This window comes from Equus przewalskii, chromosome 5, assembly GCF_037783145.1.
Source record: "Equus przewalskii isolate Varuska chromosome 5, EquPr2, whole genome shotgun sequence".
Lineage (NCBI taxonomy): Eukaryota > Metazoa > Chordata > Mammalia > Perissodactyla > Equidae > Equus > Equus przewalskii.
This window is the reverse complement of record NC_091835.1, coordinates 72,138,978-72,159,921: the sequence shown is the minus strand read 5'-3', so window position 1 is coordinate 72,159,921 and position 20,944 is coordinate 72,138,978. Positions and strand designations below refer to the sequence as shown.

The window sequence follows — 20,944 nt, the reverse complement described above, 5'->3', positions numbered from 1 at the left end:
GGACACAGGTGCCCACAGTAGCTGAGCTGAATTGCCAGGTTCTCACAGAAGAGCAGGCAGGACTGGGTAACTCTCAGTGTCATATCTGGACGCGGGAGAGGCTCTTCCACTCCTGTACCTTCCTTTTCTTATCCTGTCCTATCTGAGGTCCTAATGCAGTCACTCTTAATCCTGGAATTGCAGGCCCACCTTATGAGCAGTAGAGGTGACTGAGGAGACCCTTCAAATTGCAGTGCAGTGGAGGGCTCCCCACACTCCCCCCTCCTTAAAATCTTGCAGAGGAAGGGGGAAAGAAAACCAAAGCATTCTCCTGTCGCCGCGGCAACCATAAAACCCCCAGCTAAATCCATCTTGTGAGCTCACCGCCCCATTAAGATGCAGGGCCAGGCTCTGCGCCAGCCCAGCCACATTCATTTGTGCGAATAAAGGTGGGGGAGGGGGAGGGGAGCAGGCTCTGGAGGGATGGGGAAATGGCGAGAAGAGGTTATTTACACCACCGTCCTGACCTTCTGGAGCAGCGCTGGCTCCGATAAATAACCCGCTCAGCGCCATTTCAGAGCAGGAGTGGGAGGTGCAGGAAGGGAGCAGGGGCTGGAGGAGAGCCCCCACGCAGGTGCGCGTCTCCGGGTTACTAATGGCAGAGGCAGGAGCAGGCAGCTGGCTTTGGGGGTGTGGGGGGAGAACTCAGTTCCCTGGGACTCCCACTGAGAAAATACCATCCCCACCCCACCCCTGGCGCCAATTTCCAGGCGAGGGGACGGAGAGATGCCAAGGAGGCAAACAGCCCCGTAAATTAGGGATGGTGGGGGAGAATGCTGGGGAGTCTCTGAGGTAGGAGGGAAGAAATATTATAAGATGGGGAGTGAGGGGGGGGCTAGAGGAATAGGAGCAGCTGCCAAAAAGAGAGGAAGAGGAACAGAAACATCACACAAAGGCAGTTTGGAAAAAGAAATCTGTTTTATTTCTCTTAGCACAGAGCAGTATATGAAGGTGGCTACCTCCTGACTCCATACATCTCTTACACAAAAATGCCCCCTCAAATATGCCCTGTTATCCGCCCCACTTCAGTCCTGGAGAATTGGCAGTTAGTGGGTAGGGCAGAATGCTTAAGTCTCAGGACATTTTCTGAGACATTTTTGTGGGAAGTTTTGGGTCAAAGGGAAAGATTAGATCCAAGAGTGGGTGTTCCATCCTCCTCCTGCCTGGGGAAATCCCAATCCCAAAGGTTTTCTAAAGAAAGGCACTTCTCTCAGCGCCCTAGGGAGGGGAAGAGCCCGGACCTACTTACTGCCTGGATGTAAGGCTGAGGCAGAGAGAAAACAGGGTTAAGTAGCAGAGATTGCAGACCCGAGGCAGAGGAGTGAAATGCATGTAAGGGAGCAAAGGGGCCCAAGTCATAAATTCCACCCCCTCCCCAGTTCTGAGCAGAAACTCTTCTTCCTGAGACTAGAATGGAGTTTTAGTTCAGGGACTGGCTCTGCTCCAGGGTAGAGAGAGGACAAGCTAGGCAAATATCCCATGGGTAGTGAAGGTAGAGAGTTAAGGTAGCAGACCAAGAGATGGACACTCCCACAATGAACACTCCACAGACCACAGCAGTTTTGAAGCTATAAGCCAGGATCAGGGTAAGGAATGCAGCTGTGACTGAAATACAGAATTTTATAAGCTCTAGCCCATAAAATTTAAATCACTGCTTCTTCCACTCTGTCCCGTGCCTATGAGCCGTTCCCAGTCTTTTTTCCAGGACTGGAGAACAGGGCAGGAAGAAGGAATGGGAGAAATGCTGAGGCCAGTAAGTGGGGCTGCGGATGAGACTGGACATACCTCTCCTCATCCACACTCATACAGAAAAGAATTCTCTCTCTTCCTCCCTTGCTGCACATATGGGCTGTGGGGATGAAGGCCGGGTAAAGAAGCAAGGGAGGAAAACACTCAGCACATTCTTTCTCCTGCTTTGATCTGAAGTGTAGCTGCAGCAAAGGGCACAGAAGTTGAGGAGAAAATATGGGGGGTTGGAAAGCATGGGAGTATAGTCCATTCTAGAAAGGAAGACGGGGCTGCCCTGCCCTGCATCCAAACCTGCTGGGAGCTTTACTCCCAGAACTGCAAAAAAAGAGTGAGAAGGAATGGGAAGTGTGTAGGAGTTTGAGGGGGGGAGCCACAGACAGGATGAAGATGTAAGGATCTACTGTGATCCCCAAGATGACCCTGAGAGCATGAGTTGGGGGACTGGATGAGAAGTCACAGCAGACGTGGATTTTGAGGGGGTGAGGAGCCGGGAACAGTGAGGTCTTCACCGAAGGAGTGACCACTTGATCTGTTCTTTGGCTGACTGCAGCACCTGCAGGGACAAGGGCGGCACTGAGGGGCTTGCTGGGGGGCAGGGTGGGGATGGGGATGGGGGTTCTCCTTCCCCTCACTTGCCTTCCCTGTCCTTAGAAGAATGGCAAATAGAAAATCCCCAAGGGTAGAGGGATGGGAAGAAGCTCTCTAAAGCCCTAGAGGATTGTCAGTTTGGGAAATTCCAAAAAAATTCAAATCCACTGGGGGGATGAAGTGAGAAGAGGTATACCTGGGAGGAGAGAAAAAAACTGGGGGTTACTGGGCGTATGTTAAAAAGGGGGGGGGGCGGTTATCACATCTAGATGGACTTCTTGGTGAGAATTCCAAGTCAACAGAAAACTAAATCCCTCCCTTGCCCCCGCATCAGGTAGACAATCTATCTGCAAAGTAGCAGGATGGATCTGCAAAACCTGCATATTCTAGAAAATGCATTTCCAGCTTAGCCCTCATTTGAATAATAAGAGAAAGAGAGAGAGTATGTGCGTGCACACGCACACAGACCATCTGCTTAAGGCAAGCCTCTGCTGGGGAATAAATCACTGAATGAGGCATCAGCCAGGGAGGGTTTGAAGGGTACAGAGCAAGGCTGACAGCCGCTGCTCACAGGAAACTGGGATAGGAGTTGGGGTGGGGTAGGCAGCATATGACTGCATGAGTCCCAGTTCTCTGGAATAAGAGGGAACCAAGGAAGAAGTGTCTTCAGTCCCTAGTCTCATTCAGACTTGGTGGGTTGGGATGGAATGCTATTCTAGCCTCTTTAGTGACCCAGTCCATCTGGAGAGGAAGAGAAAGTCATACCTGAGACACGGTCTGCTCTGTAAGGGGGACATCTTCACCCTACAGTGGAGAGACAAACATTCAGCGTGGGAGAAAGCTGGAGGAAGACCTGATTGAAGTTTGGTAGTGGAGAAGGAAGAGATGGCCCTTTAAACTGAAGCAAAGGACAGATGCCCTCAACTTCTCAGTCCCTTCTAGGACTAGAACAGCCATAATTTTACTTGGCCAGAGGGACTGTGAGCAAAAAAGGGTCATTTCATCCATCCTCTGTTTTAAGGCAGGAGGTCTTCTTAAAAGATTTATTCCATTCCAAGTAATCAGCAGGTTATCTGATCCTCAACTTGGGGGTGGGGGACCTGATTCCCTAGTCAGAGAAGACCTTCTCTGAATATCAATATCGCTAGGGAAAGGATGAGGGGGAGCCAGGGGTAGTTTAATGGATCCCGCAAGGCCTGATGGGTAACGACAGCATGTTAATTTGAAGAAATAAACTGCTACAACAGCAGCCTGAGAAGAGGAAGGAGGGAGTTGGTGGGGGGACCCTCTCTCTTGCCATATAGAGACATATGTTAGAGGAGAAGATTAAACTATGCAAATAGAGCCCACAGCAGTTAAGGGAGAAGATTTCCCATTACCCGGCACTGTCAGCCTTCACTCTGTGGAGGTCAGAGCCGGGACATTCTGTGAATGGGGAGATTTGCTTTGCTTAGACATCTCTGCACCCTCACAATTTGCTGGTGGACTCTCCCACCATTATCTCCCCAGCAGACTTGGAGCCTTTTATGGTTAACTCAGAGGCCCCTTTCTGATATCACTAGCACCAAAGAAGACTGAGGTTATGGCACATAAGTACTTCCTGATGGAGAGATGTTGTCCTCAGTTGTATAAGACTTTAAAAGACAAGGAAGACACTCCTCTGCCTCAGATGATTGGGATCCATCTCCAAAGGAAGAATAAGCCAGCCTCAAGTTCCTTTATAGTTTCAGAACCATCAATATTAAAGTTTCTTTTACTTCATCCTTGATTTAATAAGTACGCATTAGGGGCGGGCCCTGTGGCTGAGTGGTTAAGTTTGTGCACTTTGCTGCAGCAGCCCGTAGTTTCGCTGGTTCAAATCCTGGGCGTGGACATGGCACCGCTCATCAAGCCATGCTGAGGCAATGTCCCACATGCCACAACTAGAAGGACCCACAACTAGGAATACACAACTATGTACTGGGGGGCTTTGGGGAGAAAAAGGAAAAAAATAAAATCTTAAAAAAAATAAAATAAAATAATAAGTACGTATTAAATGTCCACTCTGTGCAAGGACTGTACGAGATACCAGGTTAGGGACAGATATATGTTCCTTCTGCTTCCCTCCTTTGAGACAATGAGAATTTGAAAGGGAAGGAGACAGCTCTATGTATTCTATAAGCCCCAACTCTTAGATACATTTAGCAGGTCTGGCTGTGAAGAGTGAGCAGGTGGGGGGATGGAGGGGAGCAACCCCAGCTTACCCTTAATGCCACTCGGTGCACCACTTGCTGGGGATCACTCTCTAGGATCACTCTAAAAAGACAAGAAGAGACCATAGTTCACTCTGTCCTGAAGGACCAACTGACTATGGTGATACTCTGCTCACTCAGGCCATTTACCTTAGGACAGGGAGAGTTACCCCAGCCCCTCACCCCAGATCCAGGGAGGTCTGGGCAGGTCAGAGAACTCACCCTCCATCTACGATTTCATCCACAGCCAAGAAGAGCCCCTCCATGTTTTCCAGCAGAGCTCGCTTTTCTACATTTTTCCTGAGTCCCCAAGAGAAGAGAAAAACCAGCCTGTGTGTGAAAGGAATCCTAGAACACTGTCTCAGTTGGAAATCCTAAACTAAACCAATAAATGTCTCCACTAATCACAAAGACAAAGAAGTAAATAAGAAAATAAGAACTTTTTCACTAATCCACTCTAAACCCCTTCCTACTCTTATTTGCTGACTAAGGATCAGGAATGTCAGGAAAGAGATTCAAAAAATACAGTCAATTTCTGACAATTCAAGGGTTGATTATCCAGAGCTACTATTTCTTTCCTACCTGCCATGCTGCTGCTCATGATATTGCTCATAAACACTGACATCAGTGGGTGGAAAAAGGAAATAAACAGAGCTAAAACTCAATCTGGAAGTAGTGGGAGGTGGGGAGGGGTTGAGTGCAAACTCTATTTGTATGAAAGCTCTGACAAACCTTCCAAGCCTCTGTCAGCTCTCCCTCCTGCCCCCCTCACCAGCTCTGCTCAGGCCTTGAAAAGAAGCCCAACCAGGGGGCTGGGAACGGTCATGGCCCACATCCACCAGCCTCGGATCCGGTGGTTGGTGCATGTGGCCAGTCACATCCGTCAGTTTGACTCTTTCACTAGATCACTGAAATGAAGTCTGTTCATTCACCTGGCTAAGAAATAAATCATCCCCTTCCTGAGGAAATCTGAGCCATTCACCCTGCTGATTTTGTTGGGCTGAGAGCGCCTGCTGTTCTGCTCCGGATGGCTGTCTGTACTGAGTTCACTGGGGAGCTGCTGGGGGAATGAAGTTCAGGGCCCTAGATGTTTTCCAGAAAAGTATCTTATATCTTTTCTATTGCCCATCTACATGGGAACAGAGGGCTGGTGGGGAGGTGGAAGGGAAAGAGACGGTAAATGGCATATTCTTCCTATTCTATAGAAGGGAAAAACTAAGTGCTAGAAGTAAAAAATCAGGAGTGTTGCCTCCGTTCCCAAGGTACTGCTGTTTCATCTGGGACATTTCCCCATGCCTGCCCTTTCCACACCTCTAATGTAAAGAATGAAGCCCAGGAAAGCACCTTGACAGCAGAGCCACTGGGGGATACAAGAGTAGACACAGAGGTGAAATTCTGCTCCTTCCCATCCCCTTTCTTAAGAGAATTTTTCCGTGGGAAGGACATTCTCTCCATCCAGTCCTCACCATCAGTGTGAATTAGTATGAAATAATAAGCCCAACTTCTCAAGGTAAATCAACTCCCTGGAGCCTCTGCTGATCCCCCACAAATCCCTAGGCCTGAAAGATAGTGACTTTCTCTCCCAAACAGATGTCAAGATTGGCCTGCTCACCTCAGCATCTGGCTCAATGAGTCGAAGAGGCAGTTCAGAACAGCCATAAGCATCAGCTGTTGGGAGACAGAAGCAGCAGAAGGATAAGGTTCAAGGCCCTGAAAGCTGCTACCTGAAAACAAAACTCTCTAATTCATTAAGCATCAAAAGACACAGGCTTTCATAAAGGACTAAAAGAATAGGGTGGAAGTGAGAGCAAAACAGGAAGAGGACCTGTGGTTTCTCACAGAAATAAATTCTGCTACATGATCCCACAATTTGAGGCAGACTGCTCAAACAGAACTTTCCTGTCATAGTCCTCTATGTGCCTTTACCAATTGTATATGTGTTACCTGATGTCTTAGGTAGAGAAATCATTAATCAAGCAATAGCTGAGGTCAGAGAGTCAGCTGAAAGAGCGTGGGCTTTGATGTTAAACAGATCTAGGCTTAAATCCCAGCTGAGCCATTTCTAGATGTGTGACCTGGGAAAGTTATTAGGTTGAACCACATGAAACTGCCACTTTTGTAGTTTATCAGTGGTCAAATACAAGTAATTTCACAGGTTCTTCATGGTTCGGTTTCCTCATCTATAAAACAAGGGCACTAATGCCCACAACTCATAGAACTGCTGAAGATTTAAATAACAATGACTTACAGCAACAAGAGCTCAGGCTCAGAGTTGGTTCTCTCAAACTTTTACTTTTGCTTCAAATTATGTAGGGACTTATTTTTACTTCTCTACTCTCCTAGAGGTTGCTACCTGAGGTAAATGGCTCTTCCTGCATTTAAGAAACATGTCAGGACTACGTCAACAGTATTCTCAAGTGACCCATTCAAAATATATGGCTTCAACACGACACAGAATGTTGGCTAACCAACCCAAACTCAGTCAGGTGTGGACCCTTCACAGCAGGAGCAAACATGCCCCCAACCTTGACCACACCTCAGAAATCCATTTTAAAAAACAACATCCAGGGAAGGCCATTGATATTATATGTTAGTATGTATTAAAACAGATATTGGTGTCTCCCACATGGAGATAAAAGAAAGATCTGGAAAAACGTCCATTCTAGGTTGATTCCTTTGCCTAGGCCATGTTTGTGAGGCCAGCAGGGATGTCTGACAAATTCATTAGCTCAGTCAGAAGCCAGAGGGACATGGCACTCCTAGGGCCCAGAACCAGTAACTGTGTCCTGCCTGTGGTTTAGGAAGTAGGATCAGAGACAGCAAAGAGGGCTGGGGATTCTCACCTCATTTTCATAGGAGCTGCCAATCACATAGAAATAGAGATCGATACTGCTTTTGTATACCACGGTCAGGCCTTCCAAGAGGGCAATTTCACCTGGGAGTGAAAAGGTGGAAACAGTGGGCAGCCTGAGACAAGGAAGTAGGACAGAAGGAGTTACCATGAACTCCTGGTACCCAGCTATTTGGGGCTGAGGTAAGGTAGGTCATAATGACTCCCAAAGACTGAAGTTGACCTGCTTTTTCTTTTCAGGTGGTAGCAGAAGAAGGGAAGAATAACTTTGGGGGCATCTAAATGTATCTTCTCCTCTAACCACCCTCCTCCCCCCATTACCCGTATTTCCCTCCTTGTATATGAGACAGGATACTAGTCGATCCTTCAGAGGTGAAAATGCAGAGCGGTCACCTTTACAGACTTCCATTTACCTGCCCTAATGGATGCGGTACAATAAGCAGAGCTGCAGTTAAATTTGTCAAGTGAGGCTCATAAATCCAGGGACTAGACAGGTAGCTAACAGCCAACCTTCCAGCACGGTATTCCCGCGTGAGGTACACTCACCTCCCCATTACATTTCTGAAGAGTTTATTATATGAGGGGAGGAGGGAAAAAGAGAAAAAGGAGGCAGAGTCATTTTATCCTTTCTCCGCAGTCCTGCCGCCACCCGTTCCCCACCACGGTTCCCCCAACACAGGGAGTAGTGAAAGGAAAACCACCTACTGTCAGTCCGATGAGTCTTGTTGAAAATGTTCTTCTCAAAGGCCTTTTGCTCCTTGACACTGGGGTAGGTGTCGTCATAGTACTGATCAGAGGGAAAGAAGACAGGTTGGGTCATCAGAGCTGGGAGTCCAGAATGATTAGTGACTGTGTTTTGCCCTAGATCTTGGATTTCTCTCCTTCAAGGCTTGGGGTGAGGGAGAAATAGTGACATGAAGGAGGAAGAACTATAGAGGCAGAGAATGGGCAGTGAGTAATCAAATATAAAAAAAAAATTTTAAGGACCCTGCTGTAAGCAACCCCACCTCACATTTCTAAGACTGTAAGGGCAGAGGCCTACCAGCCCCGTGACGAGGCTCTGCCTGTCTGCATTCTAGGACAGCAATCCTGAGACCATTCCCCTCAAGTGCTTCCTAGGAGCTACCCCCTCAGGGAGCAGTGCTAGAGAAGACAAAAGGCACCAGAGGCACAGAGCACTTCTTTCAGACCCTCACTCACTGTATGAAGCTTCAGAAGGGGGAAAGGCTGCAAAAACCTCATCTAAAGAAAGGCAAGCCCTCCCCGATGCTCTCATATCTTAGCTTTCTTTTCTGCAAACCGAAAGAAGCAGGAGGCAATCTACCACATTGCTGAGCCCACTCCCAAGTTCTCCCTGGCACAGGGGCGGACATGCAGGCTGCTAAATCGCTCTGCTCTTTAGGGGCTAATCCGTCGCAGTCAGCTGAAGACCTATGACAGGTCTGGCATTTAGTAACTGGATAACTGTTTCAAAAGGTGTCCTGCATAGTTACATCCAATTACAGGGAGGAACAGCTGGTGAATTCTAAACTAATCTCTACCTGCTGATTGATTTATGCTATGCTCACCCGGAGTTAATACACCAGGGACAGAAAAAATTTCTACAGGAGGGGGGCAATATGGAGGGAGAGGAGAGGGGTGTCCTTTCTCCTTTCTTTCAATAGATCCAAAGTTAGAAACGTCACACTGGGGAAGTCAGGAGGTAACAAGCTTGGAGGTGACTGCAGACCTAAGGCTAGAACCCTGGAACTGCAAGAGAATTCCCTGGAAAAACCCAGGCAGGGTGACAAGGTGCAAGGGAAAGGGAGTGTGGGCATGGGCAGGCTGCTTCTCAAATCTAGACACTGCTTTGTTCAGAAACCAAGGTTCCAAACCTGTTCCCTGCTCTGCTGCTGACAACAGTGGAAGTCGGAGTCTGAGGATGGCAAGAGGGAAGCAGGGGACTAAGAGACAGAAGCAGTTGGGATTGTCCTCTGGAGTAGTCGTGGGAAGGTAGAAGAATTCTTAAAATTACAGTATCGAGGAATATGAGTTAATAGAGTCAGTCCCAAGACCCAAATCTCAGAATAAGTCTTTGTCTTGTTCCTAACTAACATGAAAGGGAATCTCACCTTGGCAAAAAGTCGATCTCCATCATTGTCCAGAATCAGGATGGCTTTGACAGTATACAGGGAGGGTTCCTGAAGAGATATGAACATACCTTCAGTCCTGAAGGCTCCTGCCACCACTAGCAAACCAGATACCTTCCCCTAGTCCCACTGGGGCTGCAAGGGGGTACAGAGGTGCCTCTGTACGTCCCCTATCCTAACCTGGTTAGATTTTGACATTTCCCACTGAGAATGACCAAGTGGTGAATGAACTGAAGCAAGGGAGAGGGCATTTCAACAAAGGACTCCAGAGCAGCAACAGTTTCTCTGAGCCAGATTCACAGAGGGCTTAATCAAGGTAGGTCATGCTGTTACTTCCAAATATTATGCGACAGTTATTTTCCAAATTACCCTCCCTCCCTGGTCTCCCATACACAGGTGGGTATGGAATATGACCAGATTAATTAAGAGGCACTGCACGAGGCTATTTGAAAACAGGGTTGAATGCTCTAGTGTACTTGGAAGTTTCTGCAGTCCGGATGCAGTAGTAATGCAGAGGCATAAAGCAAGCCTTCCCTAAACCACCCACACACTGAGCAGAGGGAAATTAGCACGCATGTGCGCGTGCACTCACACACACAGACACACCAGTTCTGAATGCAGCCCAGTGAGACATCCATCTTCCAGGACTTCCCTATGATCCCAATTCCTCTAGTATACCCCCGACCACCACCACTCAACTTGCCAAGGCAAAAACCAATCTGAATTTTGGGAGAGTTAAGCAGTAAGAAGAGGATCCATCTAAGAAACACTCTGTGGTGGGGGTGGGGGGGCGGTCCTAGAGATAACGAGCAGGAGGGGAGTGTTCTAAAGGAATCACAGCCTCAGCCTTAACCGTTACACACAAACTCAAACAACTGCAGAGCACATTACTTTGCAAAAGATCCTCTACTCCTGCAACTTCCAGGGAGCCAGCGAACCAGGAGAGGAAGAGGAAGGGGGGAGGCAGTGGTATGTGGATGGGAGGTGTCTGCAGGCTCACATTCTTTGACTTTCTAACCAACATTCCTTACCATTGCTATCTCTGCCCTGTGCTATGAGACAAGGCTGTTGCCTTGCTACCCCTCTTTCCTGGCCTTACTTAGAGAAACCGCCAGTCCTCCCAGGGGAGGGGCCAAACATATTCTCCAAGCATGCGTTTAACAAAGACCCAAGAGTGAGGAGGAAAGAATCATTGCCAAGGATCCAGAAACTGCAGCCTCTACAAAGGTAAACTGTCCCGTGAGCCTCCAGGAGCTTTATGATCCCATGCAAAGAACCAACCCTAGCTTGGCGAGCTAAGAATGAGAGTAAAGAGAACCTTGTCTTTTGACAACACGGTGATGAAGACTGTAAGCTTTCCCCACTTGAATTCTTTAGGACAAAAATTTCTGTGTCTTGTTCACTGATTTATTCCAAGTTTCCAGAACAACGCCTGCCACATACTTAACTCTCAATATTTGCTGAATGATTCTGAGAATAAATGAAGCTGGGGAAGAAAGTAAAAATTTTTTGATGCAGTAAGCATCTAGGGGACCCTCTTATAATTAGAGTCCGCTAATAGCATAGGGAGATTTTCTGGTGTGGCCACTTTGGGTGCTATTACTACCAACTTCTCTCTCCGCTGATAAACACTCCTTAGAGATGCCCAACCTATATACTTTTCTCTCTGGAATAAACACTCTCTCAACCTAAGGGACTCTGTGTCTAGTAGCAGGAAGTCCTCTAGCATCCATCTAAAAGGTCACAAATAGAGCATCTTTCCTAACTCCTAATTCCCCACAGAAAGATCTTCCCATAAGGCAGACTCAATTCAATAGCAAGTTGGATCCTCAAATCACTAAAAGCGAGACACCAATGAGAATGAGTCTCCTTAAAAGAGGAAAAGAAGTCCACAGGGAAGAAAATTTAGATGAAATCATTTTTCCCACAACCTTTTCCCTGGAAATCTTTGGCTCTGTTCCTCTATCCACACTCACAGAAATCTTAGAGAGCTTCCTAATGGTTTATATTGGGCATTGATATGGCAGAGGTAACTGGTTGTTGCAGCCATAGAGTCTGGCATCTCTAGAAAGAATAGGATCACAAAGAAAAGAAAAACACTTATGGCCACCAGCGAAATAGGAGAGTGAGACAGTGTCCTTTGTGAGTGCCTAAAACAGCTGGCAAAGAGAGAAACAGATTCCTGGGTTCTGCTCCTGGCTCTTTTCATTGGCTTCCTAGGAGATGTTTTCAAGGAAACCCCCAAAATAGAAACACTGGATCTTCTTGGGAAGGATAAAAGACAGGCAAAGGAAGGCAAGGAGAAGACCAGATCTGACTTATTAGAGCTCTTAAAGGGGCAGGAAGGGACTAGAGAAAAGGCTGGTCATTTAAAACTTCCAAAGGAATAATCACACTAAATAAAGCTGAGAATTTAGGCAAGAGCTTAAATGCTGCCTTAATTCTCCACTCGGCTGCGGCTGGATCCTGCAGCTTCTCCTTTACTTCTCCTGCCACCTCCTGACTGTAGCTGGTTCCACTTCGGCCTAAGGCCTTCAGCTCTCTGCAGAGGGGAGGGCCAGGAGTTCCTCACATACCATAAAACCAGCCAGTTTAAAGGCTCCAGAAACCATTACTGATAATGTAATTTCATTTTAAGTTTTTGCAAAGGGCAAGTTTATAAACAACTCCCAGCTATTGAGAAATAGGCTTCCTGGACAATGGCCTAGGCTTAAACTTGTAACACATTAAGTGATGATTATTGAGAAAGAACCTATAAGCTTTGGGCCATGTTCAAAAGATTCAAAAGGTCTATTCTACCCTCCCACTCCCAAATGGGTAGCTGCTAGAAAGCTTTCGAGACAAAGTTCTGTGATGCACTGACTTTCAGAGAGCCACAGCCTGAGTGTATAACAGAACTTCACCTCAAATGCTAATTGTGCCTGGAAATGACGTATAGGCAGATTGCTGTGTGGGAGGTTGGGTGGCTCAGACAGATTTTCAGGTACATTTTTATTATCAAAAAAACTAGACTGGACTCCTCAGAGAGCTGAAACAACACCGAACAAGTAACTAGCCTGCTGCAAGGGAATCTCTGCTCTCAATCAGGGGCTTCTGCAGCCTGGTGAAAAACATCAACATCTCCCAGTATGCCCTCCCCCAGCACACAGAGGACCAGAGGGGAAGAGTCATTCCTAGTGCTGCCCCCTGTGGGCCTTCGGATGACTTGCAGCTTCCTCAGGATTACAGGCATTAGCAAAAATATTAAAAAGGCAGCTGTGGATAAAAGCTATTTGTGTGTCTTGTAAGTTAAACTAGGAGAGATGGGCTCTGAAAAAGCACTGAATTAAGTCTGTTCACACTGTATACAGTGAGAGGACACTCTGGGGTAAGATCGCGGTATGCTACCAGAAGAGGACTGAGGGAGTGTTAGGAGCAGGCAGACAGGATATTTGGGGGCTATGACTAATTACTTTATTTGATTCATTTGGGGGTGGAAGAAGGGGACCAAGAAGCCTTTGTGGAGTTAGAGGATGCTATCCACAGAGCTGAAAGGGCGTAAGAAAGAATCTGTTTGAGATTCCTAGAAAGTTCTTCATTTTCCACTTATAAAGAAATCTTTATGGACATGCCAAAAAGTAGTACCCTGGCTTGGCAATAGGACTTGATCACAAGAAACATGATGCTCTTCCCTCAACTCTATTTCTAAAGTAAAACCAAGAGAGTAAAGACTAGAAGGAGAAATTCCAAGATCCCACTCCCAGCTCCACATGGCTAAGCAGGTATTTTGCTCCCTGACTGTGCCAATGTCCTTAAAATAAAAAGCTCCTCTGGGGTTGAGAGCTCCAATTTGCCAGCCACAGGCCTAGGGACTTCAGATAAAAAGAAGAATTAGCTAAGGGCTTTGACAGGGAAGCACAATTTTCACATATTACCCAGGGTTTGCCTAGGTTCAAGCACAGCTCTGGAAAGACAAGGAGCCACAGGTACCAAAGAACGTTAGCCAGCCAACATGAGACCAAATATTGGTTAAAAAGAGAAAAATGAACATGTCTTAGGAAGGAAGAACTGATGGCAGGAAGAGACACCTAGAGAGAATCTTCCTATGTGACACAGATACAAAACGTGAAAGCACAGTCACCAAGAATTATGATGCTACAGGAGAAAATGGGTCTCTAAACTCCTAAAATCCTTATAGTCTGGATCAGTCCTTAACTCAAGTTCTACCTTTCTCTGGGACTCAGCTTCCTCACCAGAGAAATGAGAGGTTTGCCCTACATCAGTTAAAGTTAATACCTTTTTTGAGTTGCAGCAGACCCCTCTGATAAGTGGATGAAATCTATCAACCTTGTTACCAGAAAAATACACATTCACAAATTCTTATGATTTCCAGGAGTTCATAGAGCTAGGTTAAGAATTAAATGAGATTCTCTCTGAGGATAATAGGATGGGATGAGGAGGAGAGGAAAAAAGGGGAAAACAAGTGATACTTTTGTAAATCACCCCATCCTCTGTCTGGCACCAAATGACTTCAATAAATATGTGTGTGGCCTTCATAAATTAATAAGTATGATTGAGAAAACTAACATAGCCAGCAGGGGGAGCAAAGGTCAGCACCAAACCCCTCCAGCTTTCAATGACTAACTTTGCTGGCTATGAGATAGGCAGGACAAAGAGAACCAAGCCCCAAGCTCTTCAGGAATGCAAAGTTTCAGGTCCTTTCTTAAAATTCAGAAAGCCTGTCCGGAGAATTTTTTGCCCAGGGGTCACACAGTCCCTAATTCTTCAACTATTAAGGAAGTGAAAGAATTACAGAAACGTGGGACAAAGCAAGCAGCATTGCTGGGAAGAGAGAGGAACTGAACAAGAAGAAACCAGGGTACTCCACACCTGAGGCCTGAGAGCAACATTAGAACTTCCGGTCTTCCCAGTTTGGTAATCCAAGAGCTCTCATTTTACTATCACTCAGCAAAGGGAAAAATCAAACAGGGCTAGATCCATTTCTGATGAGTCCTTGGTCATGATTTGTATGATGATTTATTTCCCATCCACGCCGGCCCTCCCACGAAAAAAAGCTAGTCTCTAAAAGATTGAATTGACAGCCTGTGTGTTCATTTTTCAGTCTATTTGCTCCCTCAAACCAACCCCTGAGACAGAATTGCTATCTTCTCCCCCAGTTTTAGTCTCCCTCTAAAAACTACATAAATAGAAAAGGAATTGCAGAAAATCAGTAGACAGAGCTATCCAGGTCAACTAGCTGTGGACAGGATATCTGCTTTGATAGTGGGAAAATTAAAAAGCCAAATAGGGTTCAGGGTTCACAGGGACACAGGGTTCAGGGGCAGTATGTATGACTTAGGTTACACAACAGGAAAGACTTCCTGAAGAGATGGGGGTGGTCAAACACCAGAAGAAGTGACACAAGCTACGGAATCTAAGGACAGAACTCCTCTAACAATCTGATCCGAGAGAAAACCTGTTCTTTGAAGAATCAGGGGAGGCAGAATGTGAGAGGGCCTTTGCCAATATGGGCATCTTATAACGGACATGGACTCAACCTCCCAATCCATCTTCATCAGCTGCCCATGGGCACTCTGCCTTCCGTCCCTAATTACTCCAGCTGAAGTGGGTAGGAGGGCACTGATTCTTTATTCCTGTTCTACCCTTTATTTGCTTCTCTAGTTCCCCTTTCCATAACTAATTTTCCTGTCAATATCCTGACTCTAACCAACTCATGTCGATGATGTAAAATAAAAAATAGTAGCAAATATCTAGATGAAAAAGACCCTAAATCTGCCACTAGGCTCCCTCAAATATCTGGATAATTGCATTCATTCTCTGCCTCCCAGGTAAGACTTCTCAAGGGTCTGGCTTTCTTCACATGGAGGCCCCCTCCTCCTCTTCTGACCATGTGACAGTTCCCCCAGACCTTTGATATAATTTATACCTTGCCGGGGACCAACTCTTTCCCACCACTGTGAAGGAGAGGGAAAAAATATATATAAATACGTCGGAAATCTATAACGAGGTCTTCTTGGAGGGCAAGACATGGAGAGAGTTAGAAGCAGCGTCAATTGCTCTTTGGGGGTTTTAGTTCAAGCCGAGGTCTGCTTCCAGCAATCAACCATTAAAACAAGCCAGCCAGAGTAACAGCACAGTTTATTCTGATCATTTAATTTGAAGTGTCAATAAATTAAACTTCAATCAATTAAACTAGGTGTGCAATAACCCAGATGGACACTCCGACACCAACATAATCACAATAAAAATTTTTATGGCTGCCAGGGACCTCACCGGGGGCAGTGCTGGCACTGCTCACGCCCTAGCTGAGAAATATATCTCCACAGTGCAGGAACGAGGAGATTGCTTCTCCTAACGAAATGGAGGGCCAGGCACCGGCAAGGACGCAGCTGGGAGAGGGGCACGGGGGACTGCCAGGAACGATATGGGAGTGCTTTGGGGGCTTAATGTAATTGATACCTTTGCCCAGAGCAGAGGGAGGGGGCATTTAGGCCAAGTACCTCTACTGTTAGTGCCAAAGGAATTTAACAAAAGCCCCATTAAGATGATTCAGGAAGCGAAGGCCATAGAGCAAAATCAGGTTTTAAGAGTCATTGATGTATTCTGCATAGTTTCCTCCTCCATATACACACATGTTCTTGTGCACTTCGGATGCCCTGGTTTTTGAATGAGGCTTAGACTTCTGGATTTGGTCAATGTTTTAGGAGAAAAATGTTATTTAGGGGAAGAGAAAGGATAGAATTAAGAAGTCTAGTCTGTAAAGCGATGGAAAAGCACTCAGAAAGTGAATCCAGAGAGGATTAGGAAAAATGAAACCTATGAGGAAAGATTTAAGAATCTAGACTGCTAGAGTAATTCCACTTTGAGAAAAAAAGGTAAAGAGAGGAAGGGGATAAGTCATTATCTTTAAGATTCCATGTGTTATTAATGGAGAATGGTGGCCTGCAGAGAGCCCTCTCCATTCACAGCTAAAGAAAGGGAGAACTAGCAGAAAACAGCAGGAGAGAGGAAGCTGAGTCCAAAAATGCAGACTGGGTGCATTATCATCAAGCACTACGAATAGAGACAAAAGGGTCTCTTTCCTTACAGACTACAAGAAGATCTGAGAAAGATTAGACAAATCTGCTTGAAAAGCTAGGACCGGATTACTTAATTCAAGAAAGAAATGTGACCCACTGTAAAGTATCTAAATGAAGGGAACCTACTGATATTTAGAAATTCCCATAATCAGATCAAATTTCGATTGATGGTTCTTCTTGACCCCCCTCTAGCTTACCCTTCTCTTCTTCTCAATATCATATGGCTGTGTGTCTTGCAGAGGTGAGGACAGAAAAATATGCTTTGATCAGATTTCCTCAGAGGTCCAACCAAACCAGGAAATAGAAATGTGAAAGGAGGAAGCATAAAGGAACTTTAGAAGGTGTCTGTCCTCTCTAAAGCGTGGCTTGTTAAATACTATCTGGCCAGAGTAAACGCCTTAGTTCACCACAGAGCTAAGGTAAGATCCAGGAATTCCTCATGCTTTTCCTAATGAAGATGGTGACCTAAGAATAAGGAGATGCAGTTGAGTAGACAGAGGAGGGGATGAGACTAAAAGGAGCAGTGAGGAAGCGTGATTATGAATCAGATGAAACTAAATTTTGTGGGCCAGAATGTGAGTCTAGTGAGAAAAGAAATAAAAATTTAGGAAATATCACCTGATTCTCAACTAGGGTTCTTCATCTGAACCACTGAATACCGAAAATTATTTAAATAACTATTTTCTCACTTCTCCCAAGGATGGTACAAAGAATGTATTTGTGGATACAGAGGAAGGACGTTGATTCATTACCTACAATGAATACCTTAGAGCATTAAGGTTTGTTTCTCTCCTGGAACTCCAGTTGAGAAGGGCTGGAATGGTGAGAAAGGTATGTAAATTCTGGGGGCCCAAAATATATTCAAATTGTAAAGAGCAAAAAAAATATGTTGCACAGAGCTGACACAGAGGAAGGAAATACCAGTTTAATATCCTAAGAACCCTGGAGACTAGCCCAAGAACTGATAAATGTTGGCACTTTGTCCCCAACAAAAGTTTTATATAACTGACAGCTGAAAGTACAGTTTTGCATACTGAAGAGGTGGAAAGCCCATGAGAAGATAACATCAGAGAAAGACTTCATCTGGGAGGACTAGGAATCAGAATCTAATCCTAGTTTTGACACTGTGCTTCCTTGAGCAAGCTCTTTTCCCTAGATCTGAATTTCCCCTAACCCATTACATAGGTTCCTCATGACAAAGAATCAGTCTGTTTTTTAAAGCAAAGTTCAGGGGTACCTGACCAGGTTAGCAAGAATCTGAATGCAGCATCTTAGGTACAGATCAAAACGAATATAAGCAAGAAGCAGGTTAAAACAGACTTCACTGAGGAAGCAGAAACAGAGAAATGAGGTAAGAGAAAATGTAATAGAAACTTTCACACCTAACTTCCTCAACTCATCAGTACACACAGATCCCTGGTTAAAAGGGCTCCCCAAACATCATCTCTCTCACTCCTTACCTCTAAGCAGGCTCCCTTCTAAACAGATGTAGGGAGCAGTCTAAAAATTTCTAAAAACTTCCAAAGAAACCAATTCCCTAGAATTTCTCCCAGTCTGTTAACTGTTTAAGAATACTGGTTAACTGCCTGGTACAGAAAATATCTTAGTAGATACTACTCAGATTTTAAGCTTTCTACCTAGACTTGACTAACCCACAGGATGAGAAGGAATTCTCTCTATCTTTGCCATTTTGAAAGAGGAGAATTGAAAGCTGTATTCTCTTTAACCTGATGAGGATTGGGATATGTACACGTATTAGAACTGAAGGAAAAATAAGAGAAAAAAGAAGCCCGGAGCTCAACTCAAGGAAGGGGCTGGGAGCTAAAGACCTACACACACGGATGTTAACAACCCCAAATCGCAAAACAGGGCACTTTCGAGAGAAATGCTGTGGTCCAGTTCTAAACAAGGGGTTACATTCTTTTATTTGTTTAAACAAGCAAAAAGGATCATATGGACAAGGGAGCTAACACACTCCTTTAGCCACTAAAATTATCATGTAAGCAGAAGGAGAGTTAGCATCTCAGATCCTACAATGAGAATTCCTAAAGTTTAAATGGGGAGGGAAAAGGAGAACAGAATAATGAGTCTGGAAAAATATTCCACAATCCACGCTAATTCTATCAGGTATTCCAGAACTTTGATGGAATACTGATTCTTTATCATGACAAATCTACATAAAAGGGATTAACAGAAACCGAAGTAAAAAGAAAAGAAGTTTTTGAAGGAATGTGACGGAATTATCAACGGAGAGTCAAACTGTGACAAGCATCAGGGGGAACCTGTGATGGCAAACACCTGCCCTCTATTTTTACAGTTTGGGGCGAGTTTGGAGGTTTGGGGAAACTCAAATCAGGGTATCATCCACAACGCTAGAATCAGGGGGAACCTGAAGGACCCCAATCCAGTGTGCTTATGATCCTGTGTTCCAAAGACTCCACGTGCTCCCTTCAACTTTCCACCGACTCTGCCCTCTCCCCGGCAGAGCTTCCTACTTCAAACCGAGGCTTTAGCTCCTGCGCTAGGCCACACGCTTATTCCACGAGCCAGCAGAACCTTCACTCCCCGAGGACTACCCGGAACTCCCCTTTCTCCCCTCTCCCAGTCAGGCTAAACCCCGACTCCCGGCCCCTGTGGACACCGCAGTATCTCAGCTGCGCCCCCGGCTCCTACCAAAATCAGCGCCTCCATCTTGCCCCGCAGCTGGTGCCGACGTGGAGCAGCAAAAGCAACGCCGCCGCTGATTGGCCCTACGTCCTCGTGAGACCCCGCCTAGGATGAGGGTTATTGGACTACCAGATGCCAGCTATTGCTTTCTTGACCAATCAGAATACTAGGCTGCTTAGCGGAAGCATGGAGCCCAACCAGAAGGCGCAAGTATTTGATTGTCAGTTTAAACACTCAATAAAACGCCAAAATCTTAAGACTGAATGGGGCGGGAGGGTCAGTGGGGCGGGGTTGTTTCCATGGGGAACAGAGGAAGCGATTATTAATTTTCAATTGGCTGGGGGAAGGACACGTGATACTGTCCGGCTGATTTAGTAACTTTAATCCGCACTCCCTTTAGGGGGCGCTATGTCTCCTTAGCCCTTAACACTGGCTGCGCCCGACAGAATCCTAACCTAATCCTCATTCCAAGAGCCCCCGTTAGGTCCCTGATAGCCATGGTTGCTTTGGCAAACACTGCTAGCTCTCCCCTCAGATTCTCTCAGGTCACTTTAGCATCCTCACAGGAAGTCTGCACGACCTTAGAGTAAAGCCAAGAGATGCCCAGCGTGTTAAGTAGATAAACTAAGGCTGGCAGAGGTGGATTGCTGAAGTAGGGATCTCCCGAGCGTGGTGTCCCAGGCTTTGCTGGGCCTAGGGAAAGACAAGAAGCCAGTGAGTTTCTAAAAGCAGATTTTTCTTTGGCCGGACATGAAACGGGATGTTAGAACTTTGGAGACCAGAGAGGAGAGAGTAGGAGGGACAAAGGGGTAAAGGGTCCAGGATAAGGAAGGGTATAGGGAGCAGGGTCTGCGGTTTTCCAGTAGGGACAAGCCGTTGCAAAAACGAGAAAAGAGAAGTTTACCGAATGCAGGGATTTCACAATAGGGAAGGGTTTTGATGAAGTTTACTTTCGCCTACCTCTCGGTTCCTTGGTCCCTGATCGCTCTTAGATCAGGGACCCTTCTGTTGCCTGATATTATCCCCAAAGGGATTTTTTTTTCTCATCTCTGACAATTCTGTCTTAGGAGCTCTCCAAGAAGAGCATCAAAACCTGCCCAGGAATTTTTCTAATAATCTCACAGGAGAGTTAGAGGACCTAAGAAAAAAAGTATAGAACAATACAAAACAAATTACAGAGCTAACATGTGCTATGAAGGAAGGTATATGATTTTCTGGTGAAGTCCCAGGTGACAAGCCTCATATCTGGAAGAAGTAAGGGCTTGGCCTTTATCTATTCTGAGTGGGGAGTTATTCCAACATTTAGCACTGTGCCTGGCATCACCAGGTTGTCTTTGGCTTGGCAGTTTGATACTAACATTTATTGACCACTTACTATGTGCCAGGCACATGCAAAGTCTTTGAAAACATTCTTTAATATATGTTAAAAACCCTTATGAGGTAGATGGTTATTACTCCCATTTTACAGATGAGAGAAGTGGAGCTCGGAACAGTTAAATAATTTACTTAAAGCCATACGTCTATTAATTGGCAGCCATACATTTGAGCTTAGGCGGTCTGGTTCTGAAACCATGTTCTTACCCACAATCCACTCCTCTGACTTGTGGTACA

General features: G+C 45.7%; 1 protein-coding gene across 2 annotated transcripts; it reads right to left on the bottom strand.

The window, feature by feature from the left end:
• Positions 1-938: 938 nt before the first annotated feature.
• Positions 939-19,443, bottom strand: COPZ1 (COPI coat complex subunit zeta 1). 2 transcript variants are annotated; one of them, XM_008527794.2, is made up of 9 exons: positions 19,340-19,443; positions 9,570-9,638; positions 8,164-8,245; positions 7,451-7,542; positions 6,220-6,275; positions 4,830-4,907; positions 4,620-4,671; positions 3,142-3,180; positions 939-2,341 (listed from the first exon to the last, which is right to left on the bottom strand). In XM_008527794.2, the coding sequence occupies exons 1-9, from the start codon at positions 19,355-19,357 to the stop codon at positions 2,294-2,296; spliced, it is 534 nt and encodes a 177-aa protein (XP_008526016.1). In that variant the 5' UTR covers positions 19,358-19,443; the 3' UTR covers positions 939-2,293. The 2 variants fall into 2 exon arrangements, with proteins under 2 accessions (XP_008526016.1, XP_070477651.1); XM_070621550.1 differs by having other exon boundaries at positions 939-2,572; positions 19,340-19,430.
• Between the last annotated feature and the right edge of the window lie 1,501 nt (positions 19,444-20,944).

Bases quoted from the DNA above. Each gene is read 5' to 3' on its own strand.
- COPZ1 (XM_070621550.1), bottom strand. The intron at 8,246-9,569 runs GTGAGATTCCCT...CCCTCTGATCAG, and splicing joins GAGATCGACTTTTTGCCAAG to TACTATGACGACACCTACCC. The intron at 4,908-6,219 runs GTGAGCAGGCCA...TTGGGGACTCAG, and splicing joins TCATTGAGCCAGATGCTGAG to GAAAAATGTAGAAAAGCGAG.